Source organism: Gymnogyps californianus, chromosome 5 (assembly GCF_018139145.2).
Source record: "Gymnogyps californianus isolate 813 chromosome 5, ASM1813914v2, whole genome shotgun sequence".
In the NCBI taxonomy this organism is placed as follows: Eukaryota; Metazoa; Chordata; class Aves; order Accipitriformes; family Cathartidae; genus Gymnogyps; species Gymnogyps californianus.
The window spans coordinates 27,714,389-27,726,975 of record NC_059475.1 but is presented as its reverse complement, the minus strand read 5'-3'; the positions used below and the strand labels follow the sequence as shown (position 1 = coordinate 27,726,975).

Here is a 12,587-nt window from a genome sequence, read left to right as displayed (position 1 = left end):
ACTGAGATGGCATCTACATGTCAGGATTTTTCCTTTCTCCGAGGATCTTCCAAGTAGATCTGGGGCACACATCAGAGCCCCAAGCCACTTCTGCTCTGATAGAGCCTCACTCATTCGTGTGTTCTGATGTTAGAGCCCCAGTGCAAATTATTCAGCTCGGTGAATATCTACACCTTCATGCAGAGATTTGTAAGTCACTCCGGCTGTTGTTGGTCTATAAAATGGTGCAGTTGAGAACAGAACATATCAGGTGTCCTGCTCCAAAAAGAACCCACTAGTCCATGTGAGGTCTGCAATAATCACCAGAAGCATCAGTCACTCCAATCCACCAGCAGTAAACCTCTTGAAGCATTTCTGTCAAACCACCAATACATCTCCCACCTCTACAGCCACCTTGTTTCATGTTCGTATAGAAAAAGTTTATTTTTGTTGGAATTGTGCATGATTGTTGCTGGGACAGAAGTAAGGAGATAAAAGAGTGCCCTGGCAACATGGTGAGCTAAGGTTTCAGAGAAATGCTGCAGAAGGACTGATAGTGCTTCCATAACATAACATGAAAGTGTTCCTGCTGTGTCTTTAATTAGTGAGGTGCCAAGAAGTGACAGGCCAGTTAGCTTGGGGCTACTGCAAGCACCAGAATGGATACCTAATGTGGGGTGTGGCAAGTCAGGACAGCCAGACCAAGCTCAACTCTGCAGCATTCAATCAAAGCATCCACCCTCAGGGAGACTTCATTTCCCTGGGTTCTCGTCCAAGTTCATCTCATGAACCATAATCAGTAGACTAGATCTTATCACTTCTCTATATTCAAAATAACTTAGAATAACTCTCGAGTTCAAGAAGAGAGCCATTATTCCTGAATAATTCTTCTGCTTAGAAAGTACAGCAACTATTCTTGAAGAAAACCACTTATCCTGGAAGAGAATGATTATAGCTTATTCCATAATAATATCTTATAGAACTTCATGTATAAATAAGGCCTTGATGAAAGATTATGTTCAAGAGAACAAGAGGGCTGTTTGAAGAGCACTGGCATTCTGTACTACTGAAATTGGTCCAATCTGAATTCCAACCACAGATTTCACCAGAAGGCTGTACTGAATTAGTCACTATTACAATTGTATATATTTATTCTGATTTCAGATAGTGGTTCTACACTGATCATATGACTCTCCTCAAGCACCACATGCCTGATCTCATGCACAACAGATGGAGTCCACATGCATGTGGTAAGATCACCAGCAGTGCTGCAAGTTTCTAGCTGCCAGCTTTTAAGTTACAAGGAACTTCAACATGTGAAGCATAACCCAAAAGAATACCAAGGTAGTTTAGTACCAGGAAATAACTGAAGCAGAGAAATCCCTGAAGTGTTCCTGCAGCATAAAAGAAACACTGCTCCAAAAGAAGCACTTGCACAACACAATGGAGAAAAGGGTCTCAACAAAGTATGGTGCAGAGACTCCCCAAGAACACTGAAAGCAATACATGTTTCACTGCTCAGACACTCAGTCATCATCTGTGTCACACCACATCTAAATTAGCTTGTGTTTAATTGCAAGTTTACAAAGGGACAGTTACACCCTTCATGGCACTGTATAAGTAAAAGAGAGTTAAAGTCTACACGAAAGCCCATCACTGGGCTTACAAGTGAGGACCAAAACAATTCACTGGCTTGCTCATAATCATGACAAAAATCTTTGCAGTTCATAGAATGTTATGCTTGAACACTGTAACAAGTATTTGATAACTCTAGGTCAGCAGCTTTCAACCTGGCTGGGGGACTCCAAGGGGTCCATGAAAGCTCAGGAAAGCAAGCATATCACTAACAGCTCAAATTTGCTGTTCTCATTGGAAACTTTTAGAAGCCCATAAATCCAGAGAGACTGAAAAGACTGCACTAGACATACATGAAAGAAAGGATCCAGAAAGCCTAGAAAGACATGGGAAATAAAATGAGCTAATGAGATGCACTTCAAACAGCCTCAGAAGTTTATAATCAGCAAAACAAACATTGATTGTAAGAGACTCGGGTAAACCCTGTGGCAGTCCAAAAGAAGTATCAGGAGTTGGGTTTTTTGGGTCCCTCAAGCACAGTGCCCTAGGCAGTGAAAAGCCATCTTATCCCCACTGCCCTAAGAACAGAACAGTCAAAGCAATTACATCTCCATGTAAAGCAAGCACTTACTCTGGTCGGCAAATCACCAGGTCCCCTTTGTTGGTGCCATACGCCAATCCCAGGCCTGGCTCAGGCAGCCAGCGAGCAGAGTTTATGCTGACGTGTCTTCTCTGGTCGGCAGGCATTGGGTACAGAACGTTGAAAACTCTCTGAAACAATAACAGGAGATTACTTGACAGGACAATACAAGGCAGGAGAGCCAAGGAGGCTCAAACAAACGTTCAGTCTCCCTGCAGCAGTGCAGCTGGCCAAGGAGACATGTCACTTTACAGGATGTTGCAAGAAACCACTAATCCAGCATCAAGAGTAAGCAGCTGCTAGAAATGCACATACATGTGCCCCTAAGTGTTTAATAGACTGACTGGCACACAGCTGCGGAGCAGAAGAAATTCTGCCCCCAGGAGAATCTGCATGTCACTCAGTGGGCTGCACAGTCCTTCTATTCAAACTAATTAAACAAAGTGATGGGGACAAGTGGTACAGTCATCAGAAAGCAGGACAACTGGGACTCTTCCGGCCTTCACCTCTCATCTTAACTCACTAGAGTGGAACAGGAAACTGGCAAGTACATGGGCTTCCAGCATCAGAAGTTTATTATTTCTATTAAGGAAACCAAACTTTATGCAAAAATAACACACAATTATTTCCTTTTTTAAACATTTAAACAGCCTCCTGAAAACATTTCAGAGTTTGACCAACCCCCACACCAACAGTGCACAAAGGAATATCAAAATCCAGAGATTATGAGAATCACACAAGTATGCAAGTAACAAATGCCTCAGTTCACGTCCCGTTCCAACACTACCCATTTTACCTGCAGTAAGGTAAGAAGCTGAAGAGCTGCTAAGACTGCAGGTAGCTAGCACAGCTGCACGTCAGTGCTTCCCAAATGCTGCATTAATGCAGGTGAACGAAAACCCTGTGCACACACAGGACCAATAGCAGGCTCTGCTTTCTGGTCTGCACTAGCTTGGTTTCTGAACCGTATGAGCTTGAAAAGCAAGAATGATGAAGCAGAACAGATTTACCTACGCAGATACTCTCCTTCTACTCCAAGAAGCTCATGTCTTTTGTACAGCACAACCCTTTCCTACGTCCTGCCATCCAGCAACCAGAACTGGGTATACTGACAACACTCCATTTAGCCAGAAAACATGACACATGTAGATCATAAGAACAAAGGCATGGGAAGTGGAAAGAGGGGTAATGAGTTGGTTTGGCTATTAGGAAGAGACAGGGACAAGCTGCTTCAGTGTACTGGTCCATCAGAGCACGTTCCATCATGGCTTCAGAAGGGTAGGACTGAAGATTGCATTTACAAGTCCAAATCATTAACAGAACTTCTGCAGAAATTTACCTAGGATTTAAACCTGTAATCACTGCAGGTAACACAGACTGCAAATCTAGATTTTCAATGGGATAAGTCCCAGGTGAAAGATACATTTTCATTAGATTTTCTGGTGGGCAACCATCCATCCATCACAAAACCTTTCTTCCAGACTCCCCAGAAAAGGGGATGGTGCTGGACCAGGAAGCAGGGAAGGGAAAGAGGATGTGCTGGAACAACAGGGTAAAGGTAGATGGGAATGCAGATAAACCACTACTGCACTGCTGAGACAGCCTGGGGTAATAATTATAATTCATTAGGGTGGGACTCATCAGCTAGCATAACAAACTGGGGCGGTTTTTCTCTGTAGCTCTACTGCCTAGCCCACATCTTGTCTGTTTGACAATTTGAGAAGTCTGAGGCAGAGACCACTTAACTGTATGCCCTCCAAAAGCTACTACCCAGAATCTTCATCTTGACCATCGTAACACTAACAAAGTAAATCAGAGCAAAACAATATAGCTACATTATTTCCTGTTATCAGGAACACATTTAACCTTTCCTCTGAGGAGGCCACATCAGAGGAGAAAACGTCCTTAAGGATTTCTGTGTGACAGAAGCTGGTAACTCTTCGCCCTGGCTATCACTCAGCAGTTAGTGTATTCAGAGAAGCTCGGTGTTTGGATGGAAGGAACAAGCCCTTAGGCATTTATCCAGCTCTCACCCATCTCTGTCACGTCTGTCCTGGTCTTGCTTGCTTGGGTGGGGGTGGGCAGGGGGAGAAAAATAAGAGGAAAAAAAAAAAATCAGATGTACGATGGTAACACTTGTTGCTATGGAGATTATGGTGCACTCTTGAGATGGGAAGACTGGATTTGGAGGAGGAGGAGGAAGGAGGGGATGGGAGGGGTCCACCAGAGCTGGGAGCTTAAATTCATAAAATAAGCATTCCAAATCTCTCAAGAACTGCGAGAGTTTTCCATCATATCCTTCTTTGGCAAGTCAGAAACAAACGGTTTCTCTTCTCCTGAGAATGGCTTTGCAAGGTATCACAGCTAGAGAAGCTGTCTTCCTGGGCTAGCCGCAAGCTCTCCTCCACTGGCAGGTCAGTTTGCACAGCCGTTGTCCCACAGGCTCCACAACCGGCCACACCAAGGGGGGAGACATACTAGCTACAGCTGAGCATCCAGGTGCTTTGCAGTAAATAGCACCCCATGGGAAGTGCTGCCAAGGACATGGGTCTGGTTCTGACAACCTGCAAAAATGTTGGCTGAGGGCAGACTCTCAAAGACAAGATGGCTTAAAAATTCTGCGTAAGAATAATCGCTTCATCACTCCACTCCATTCACTTCTAAACAGCTTGTCACACGGAAGAGCTCCCCTCCCCTGCTGCTTCCCACTCCCACGCTAATGGGACAACTCCATGCAGTGTTAAGGGTGATGACATCCGTGCATGTGGTAATTAGTACATAAAAAGAGAAAGCAGCTGTACTGGCGTAATCACCACTCACAGCAGTAACCAGGACCCAGCTAATCAATCTGATGCAGTCATACAGACTGTCTGTTGCAATTGCATCCATTAGCAAGACCCCCTACTCTATCCATAGAGTGGAAAAAAAATTCAAGTTCCTTCAACATCGGCAGGTCCCTGTCTTCAAAGAAGGTCAGAAGCCTGCCAGGAAGCATTATTCTCCACAGATCACAGCTAACTCCTTTAGGATTTTTTTGTGTGTGTGTCTTTTTTGTTTCCGTTGCTAAACCTTATAAAGTTACTGAGATATTTCAACCAAAGTAGCCAGCCTGAAAACATACCACAGAGTGACCACACCTCTTTGCCAGTGAGATTGTTCATGCTTTGTAGTTCTAAACTTCTAGGAAAAATATTCAAGTTATTACAGGAATCCTACACTAACACAATTCTCCAGCTTCTATGTCAAGAGATTGCTGTCAACCCTCAAACACTCTTAAAACTAGCAATACAAATGCATAAAGTTGATAATTCACCAGTTCCCTTTCATTAGGGCTGGTCTACCGACTGGTGGTCTGCAGGCCATGTGTAACAGCCATGTTGATGGCCAAGGGTTCAGGAACCAGTTTAGAATCACTGTTGTAAAAGTCCACTAATCTTTAAGGTACCCACCACGCTCTACCACAGCTTCCAGAGAGTTTATTTTTAATAGGGTGGCATTTTAATATAGGGGAGATATCATATTGCATCACACTTTATCAGCCCATAATTACCACCAGCAGTCACAGCAAGCTTCCAGGCTCTTCACCATAACCAATGTCAAACTTGCTCTTAGCATCACTACACTACTAATTCAGTAATATATAGCCACACCATTAGATGTGATGATTCAGCATTTTATGAAGTTGGCAGATGCATTTGTTTCCAGATGCTGTTCTGAAATAGAGTTTTGAATGAATGGTATGCTCCTCTAACTATAAACACTGTGCAGTCTGAGGAGTGGGAGCTTCAGAACATCCCTATGGAAGCTTAAGCCCAAACAGGCAACATAAGTATAGCAAGCTGTTCTCTTCTTGGCAACAACATAAACATATAAATGTCATTTCCGTAGGCAAGAAAGGTCCTACCCCTTCCCTTTAGGGCCACACAATCCAGCCTGGATTACACAGAACAGTTGCTTCACCTGTGCTTACGTTTGTAGAAAACCCTGTCTCGTGATCTCCCCACACTTCACAGGAGATTCCAAAAGTCTTCTGTCATTTCAGGGACTCCATCTCTCCTCTCAGTTCAGGGAATGTCAGCAAGATAAGAAGTCTTCCTCTAGAAACACCAAAACTGTGTAGGTAGCTAAGCTTCCACACAAAAGGTGACTCTCATACAAAGGGAAAGCAATACTCACTAAAGAAACAGCTGGTTGCTTCCATTCTACATCCCTGTAACCATGAAGTGTGGGGAAAGATTTGGTTGAGTAATTGATGTCTGCACTTCTCTATTTTCAAAGACCGCACTAGAAGCAACTACTTATCTCTTTGGTGTGCCTTTTCCATCCTCCCTGAACAGGAGTGGGCACGTACATCATCTACTGAACTCCCTAAAGCTCATTTCATCACTTCACAGCCATTTCTTCAATGTTGAATTCAGCAGGGGAGAAGATGGCTCAGAGAAAGCAGGGCTGTAAGGCATGAGGAAAAGAGAAAAATAGGCCCTCAAAGTATTCAGCAAACAAGCTGCATGTGGAGTGCAAATGCCACCTCAAGTCCACTGCTGCTGCTCCCCCTCCAACTTGTCAGTGCTGGCACATCAGTACTGTAGCACCTGTCACAGCCACCGCTTAGGTATTAAACTTAGGTATTTACTTATGGCAGAGAGCCAGGAGAGGCTGCATAACAATCAACAGCCTCAAGGAATCTTTCCCGATGATCTCTTCCTCGACGTCAAGCTGCTGTACTTACGTGGGAAGAAGGGGGCCCAGGGCACAACACATAAGCGCAGAGCTAGACGGTTAATTTGTACCTGCCCTGGAGGGGTAAGAAAACTTTTTGCTAAAAGCCTCTGCTCTGCAAAGTCCTAGTTATTGACCTAGTGCTTCCTTCTTCCCCTCCCGCTCTGTCCCAGGGAAGCTGCTGCTATTTAATAACGCTCTTCAAATTCCACCTTTCCCCTCCATTTCTGGGGTGTGCCAACATTAAAAAGCTAGACGGGGTAATCGCCAGGATCCTGTCAGTCATCAAAGTAGCAGCAGGCTGCCCTAAGCCTGTGCTACTGCTGCCAGTTGGCAACAGTGCTACACCGCTTGCCTGGTCCGAGCAGCACCGTGCCTGGCCAAAGCAGAGGCACCACGTCATCTGCACAGCCGTCTCTTTGCTCAAGGCCTTCCCACCTCTAAGGAGGGCAATGAAAAGCAGGGGAGTGCTGAACACTGCTTGTTTGCCAGAGTGGGACCTTTCTTCTCCTCTCTGGCACTCAAGAAAGAAAAAAACATGTTTTGAAGCTGGAGGAGAAGAGAAAGTTGGCACAAGCGGGTAAGGAAACTCAGCAGGAACCCTTGCTTTTTATCTTTTTAAATTCAATAGAGACATTTCTGCTCTTGACTAGATGCATCGCCTTTCAAGATGCCAATAAATTTCAAGCCATTACTTCTGCTTAGCCCAAGGAGTAAGCTGGGCTGTTAGATCAGCCTTGATAAAGACTGTGTGGGGAAGGGGTACGGATGTTCTCTTGTGTACATGGGGAAATCTTGTCATCTGTGAAGCTCCATCCTGACAGGTAAAGGGAGAGGAAAGGCTGGAACAGATCAGGAGGGTTTATCAGGCACCCACCTAAAATGTAATTATTAATTTTCAACTGAATCAATGCTGTCACCAGAGGCTGACTGACTATGAAAACACACAGGAAGAGAAACATCGAATGTGCTGAACCCAATAGAAACCTCTTGCTAGGAGGACTGGTAAAATCAACAGTTTCACAGCTATTCTGACCTGGGTTGCACAGAAAAGAGCTTCAGAAAGGAGGGTTGATCTCTCCTGGATGAGTATAGCTGTAATGGTAGTCAACATTTGTACCTCATGCCTGCACAGATGTAAGGTTTATGCTGGTAAACAAAGTGCTCTTCATATATGGATACAGGTTATACCACCAAAGTAACTGTAGAGGCTGCACAGCTTTGCCAATGTAACTGCAGCTACACCAGAGCCTCTGGCCAGCGCAGGTACCTGATTTTGTAACACACTTTAGCAAACTAAGCTACATGAAGTACGTAATACAGATGCAGCCCTAAAAGCACAGCCAATCCACAACACTGTATTAAGTTCACTGAAAGCATACCTCCAAGGAAAGCCTACGCACCACTTGAAACTACTCAAAGAGCATTAAAACAAATGCAGAAAACTACAAACTGCACTTGTATTTGCCCGAGCAGCAGATGAGGTGCAGTGACAGGATGAAGGCATAAGCAGAGCCAAACCAACAGCAGTACAACTAGGGCTGCACACAGTTTGCATTTCCCCACCTGCCCTTCATCTTCTGCTCCACAATCTGATCTTGAACAAGAACTTGAAGTTTCAGAAGTTTCACTTCATCTTTTTTGATTGCAAGCACCTTACTGAGACTGAACAGCACCTAAATCAATTCATTATCTTTTTTTGCCGTACTGATCTCAATAGCGTGATGCCACTGAAAGATCTTACCTGGTATATTTTTTAACGTCAACATGTTAACTAGTTCACCTCTGACACCAGGGTATCAGATAAGTTGCTACAAAGCATCTACCACTCTACTGAAAGCACTGTATGTCCTTTGCTTAGCTGCCAGGAAGCCACCTGCATCACTAACTTCTATAATGCTGCCAATTAGTTTAAACAAGTCTGTGGCTTTTTAAGGTCCAGAAGCATAATAAGAAACAAACAACCCTAACTTGATCTTAATAAATAACGCTATCCCTTTTTTGCTTAGATTACATTCTTTACCCTGCCTTCTATTAATGAATTTCACAAAAGCTGCTGAAATTCAGGCTTATGCCTTGTACTGCCACAAACCCCAGAGCCCTCTGCAGCAGAATTCAAGTCTAGCTTGTCTAAACCAGAGGGCCTTGAATACAAAGCAAAACAAACACTCCTCGGGATAACTGACTAATGGCTCAATACATTTATTCATAAGACAATGTATATCAGTATTTTGAAACAAGGCAAGTCTCCCCTTTGTTTGGAAGGAGTCTCCTTTCTGTATCTATACGCAGATGCAAAGAAAAAGGCATGCATTTCCCATGATCAGACAGGGGAAAAAATTTGCTTTTTTGCTCCCAGTCTCCCCTTATTAGGCAGGTTGGTCTATGCTGCTCTCAGCCCCTCCCCCACCGCTGATTCCTGCCAACAACATACACGTCTTTCCATTAGATCTTCTCTGTTAAAATGGAAGAAGCAAAAAATAATGCACTTATCTTTTTGGGTTTGTCAGTCTTATCCTCAAATGGATCTTATCATCCAATGCTCAGCACAAATAAAATTTCTTTCAACTCCATTTATCTTCCCCAGATGCAATAGGATCATATATTAAATTCTTCTTCAGTCTTTACCAATACAACAACCTCTTTCTGCCTTTTTCTGTACCTGTTGTCAGTGCAGAAAGCCCCAGCTTTGCTTTCTGAGCCACAGTGAATTAAATGAGATCTAATCCTTAATTTTCAGCAATAACTGAAACCTTAACTGAGGATACTTGATTCAATTCCTAAAACAGGTCAGCACCAGAAGTTTCTGTTGGATGGACTGAGAAACTTTCTGCAAAGGTAAAACGTTGTTGGTTCTTCCTGACCATACTTGATCATGTAATTTATTGCTGATCTTTCAAATCAGGAGAAGTCTCATTACAGCACACCTAACCCTTTCTTTCTTTAGGCTAGCTCTTGGCATTACCAGCTGGTACATTATCTCACAAGCCAACTACTACATGAGAAAGAGCTTTAAAATAACTAGTGGGAAACTTCAACACATTAAAAAGAACTAGGTCTTATGAAGAAATGGATCATCTCAGGTAACAAAGCTCTCACTCAGGAAAATAACACACTTGCAGTGAAGTGGCTCATTAATTTACTACTGATCTCCCAAAGGCTGCAAAACCAGGGTAATACCTCCAAAAAGCTTTTAGGGGACTGGTCCAAGCCCGGATCTGAAACCTAGGGCTGAGTAAGCAAGAAAATGCGAAACAAAACAACTGTCCTTTCAATTGTGCATGCGTGTGGTTGGAACAGATGAAAGGAGAGAAACAGGAATGCCAAAGGGGGTGTTAGCGTGACAGAAGATAGATACGTATATATTCAGTGCAGATGCACAAGTGAACTGAACTGTGCAAACAGGACTGTGCCCCCAGCTATTGCTCTCTCTTGCAAAAATCACCAACAGCTCTCAATGCTGGAACAATCTAATAAAAATATGGTCACTTCTATGGCAAAAGGAATGACAAGCTTCTTCATTTTTGCTCTTAACTCAGACTGCAAACCAAAAGCAGTACCTGTGAATTCCCCATTAAATGTCATGCTGAGACTGTAACAGAAAAATCTACAATATGTTAAAGATCTAATGACAAGAGCAAAGGATTCGTGCACAGCTGCCATTCCACCCCGCTCTCCATCTGCTGAGCCTCAATAGAACGGCATACAAGATCAAATGTCAACAATATGTTGATGACAGAGCTACATGCATCCTCATCTAGGTGAAAAGAGGCTGTCATCCAGCTGCCTACACGTCTGGAAGGAATAAATACTGGAGGAAAGAGTTGGCTTAAATCTAATTCAAGAAAGATGGTAGGAAGAAGTACTGAAAAAAAGTCACAGAATCATAGAATGGTTTGGGTTGGAAGGGACCTTAAAGATCATCTAGTTCCAAACCCCCTGCCATGGGCAGGGACACCTTCCACTAGACCACGTTGCTCAAAGCCCCATCCAACCTGGCCTTGAACACTTCCAGGGAGGCGGCATCCACAACCTCTCTGGGCAACCTGTTCCAGTGCCTGACCACCCTCACAGTGAAGAATTTCTTCCTTATATCTAATCTAAATCCACCCTCTTTCAGTTTAAAGCCATTACCCCTTGTCCTGTCACTACATGCCCTTGTAAAAAGTCCCTCCCCAGCTTTCCTGTAGGCCCCCTTTAGGTACTGGAAGGCTGCTATAAGGTCTCCCTGGAGTCTTCCCTTCTCCAGGCTGAACAACCTCAACTCTCTCAGCCTGTCTTCATAGGAGAGGTGCTCCAGGCCTCTGATCATCTTCGTGGCCCTCCTCTGACCTCACTCCAACAGGTCCATGTCCTTCTTATGTTGGGAGCCCCAGAGCTGAATGCAGTACTCTAGGTGGGGTCTCATGAGAGTGGAGTAGAGGGGGAGAATCACCTCCCTTGACCTGCTGGTTACGCTTCCTTTGATGCAGCCCAGGATATGGTTGGCTTTCTGGGCTGCAAGTGCCCATTGCTGGGTCATGTTGAGCTTCTTGTCAACCAACAACCCCAAGTCCTTCTCCACAGGGCTGCTCTCAATCCACTCATCACCCAGCCTGTATTTGTGCTTGGGATTGCCCCGACCCATGTGCAGGACCTTGCATTTGGCCTTGTTGAACTTCATGAGGTTCACGCAGGCCCACCTTTCAAGCCTGGCAAGCTCCCTCTGGATGGCATTCCTTCCCTCCAGCATGTCGACCGCACCACACAGCTTGGTGTCACTGGCAGACTGGCTGAGGGCACACTCAATCCCCACTGTCCATGTTGCCAACAAAGATGTTAAACAGCACTGGTCCCAATACTGACCCCTGAGGAACGCCGCTCGTCACTGGTCTCCACTTGGACGTCAAGACATTGACTGCAACTCTTTGAGTGTGACCATCCAGCCCATTCCTTATCCACCAAGTGGTCCATCTGTCAAATCCATGTGTCTCCAATTTAGAGACAAGGTGGTTGTGTAGGACAGTGTCAAATGCTTTGCACAAGTCCGGGTAGATGACGTCAGTTGCTCTTCCCTTATCCACCAACACTGTAACCCCGTCATAGAAGGCCACCAGATTTGTCAGGCACGATGTGCCCTTAGTGAAGCCACGTTGGCTGTCACCAATCACCTCCTTATTTTCCATGTGCCTTAGCATAGTTTCCAGGAGGATCTGCTCCATGATCTTGCCAGGCACAAAGGTGAGACTGACTGGCCTGTAGTTCCCCGGGTCTTTCTTTTTTCCCTTTTTAAAAATGGGGGTTATGTTTCCCCTTTTCCAGTCAGTGGGAACTTCACCGGACTGCCACAACTTCTCAAATATGATGGATAGTGGCTTAGCCACTTCATCTGCCAGTTCCCTCAGGACCGATGGATGCATCTCATCAGGTCCTATGGACTTGTGTACCTTCAGGTTCCTTAGATGGTCTTGAACCTGATCTTCTACAGTGGGTTCTTCATTCTCCCAGTCCCTGCCTTTGCCTTCTGTGACTTGGATGGTGGGGCTGGAGCACTGGCCGGTGAAGACTGAGGCAAAAAAGTCGTTGAGTACCTCAGCCTTCCCCATATCCCAGGTAACCAGGTCTCCTGTTTCCTTCCGCAGAGGGCCCACATTTTCCCTAGTCTTCCTTTTATCACCAATGTACCTATAGAAGC

At 44.7% G+C, this 12,587-nt stretch overlaps 1 protein-coding gene across 6 annotated transcripts in view; it reads right to left on the bottom strand.

The window, feature by feature from the left end:
- The window catches only part of AMBRA1 (autophagy and beclin 1 regulator 1), a 139,062-nt gene that overhangs the window by 26,321 nt on the left and 100,154 nt on the right, over nt 1–12,587 (bottom strand). For all 6 annotated transcript variants that reach the window (XM_050897085.1, XM_050897088.1, XM_050897090.1 and 3 more), the window contains one exon: nt 2,186–2,325. In XM_050897085.1, the coding sequence (XP_050753042.1) occupies nt 2,186–2,325 (140 nt within the window). The remainder of the gene's footprint in view (nt 1–2,185; nt 2,326–12,587) is intronic.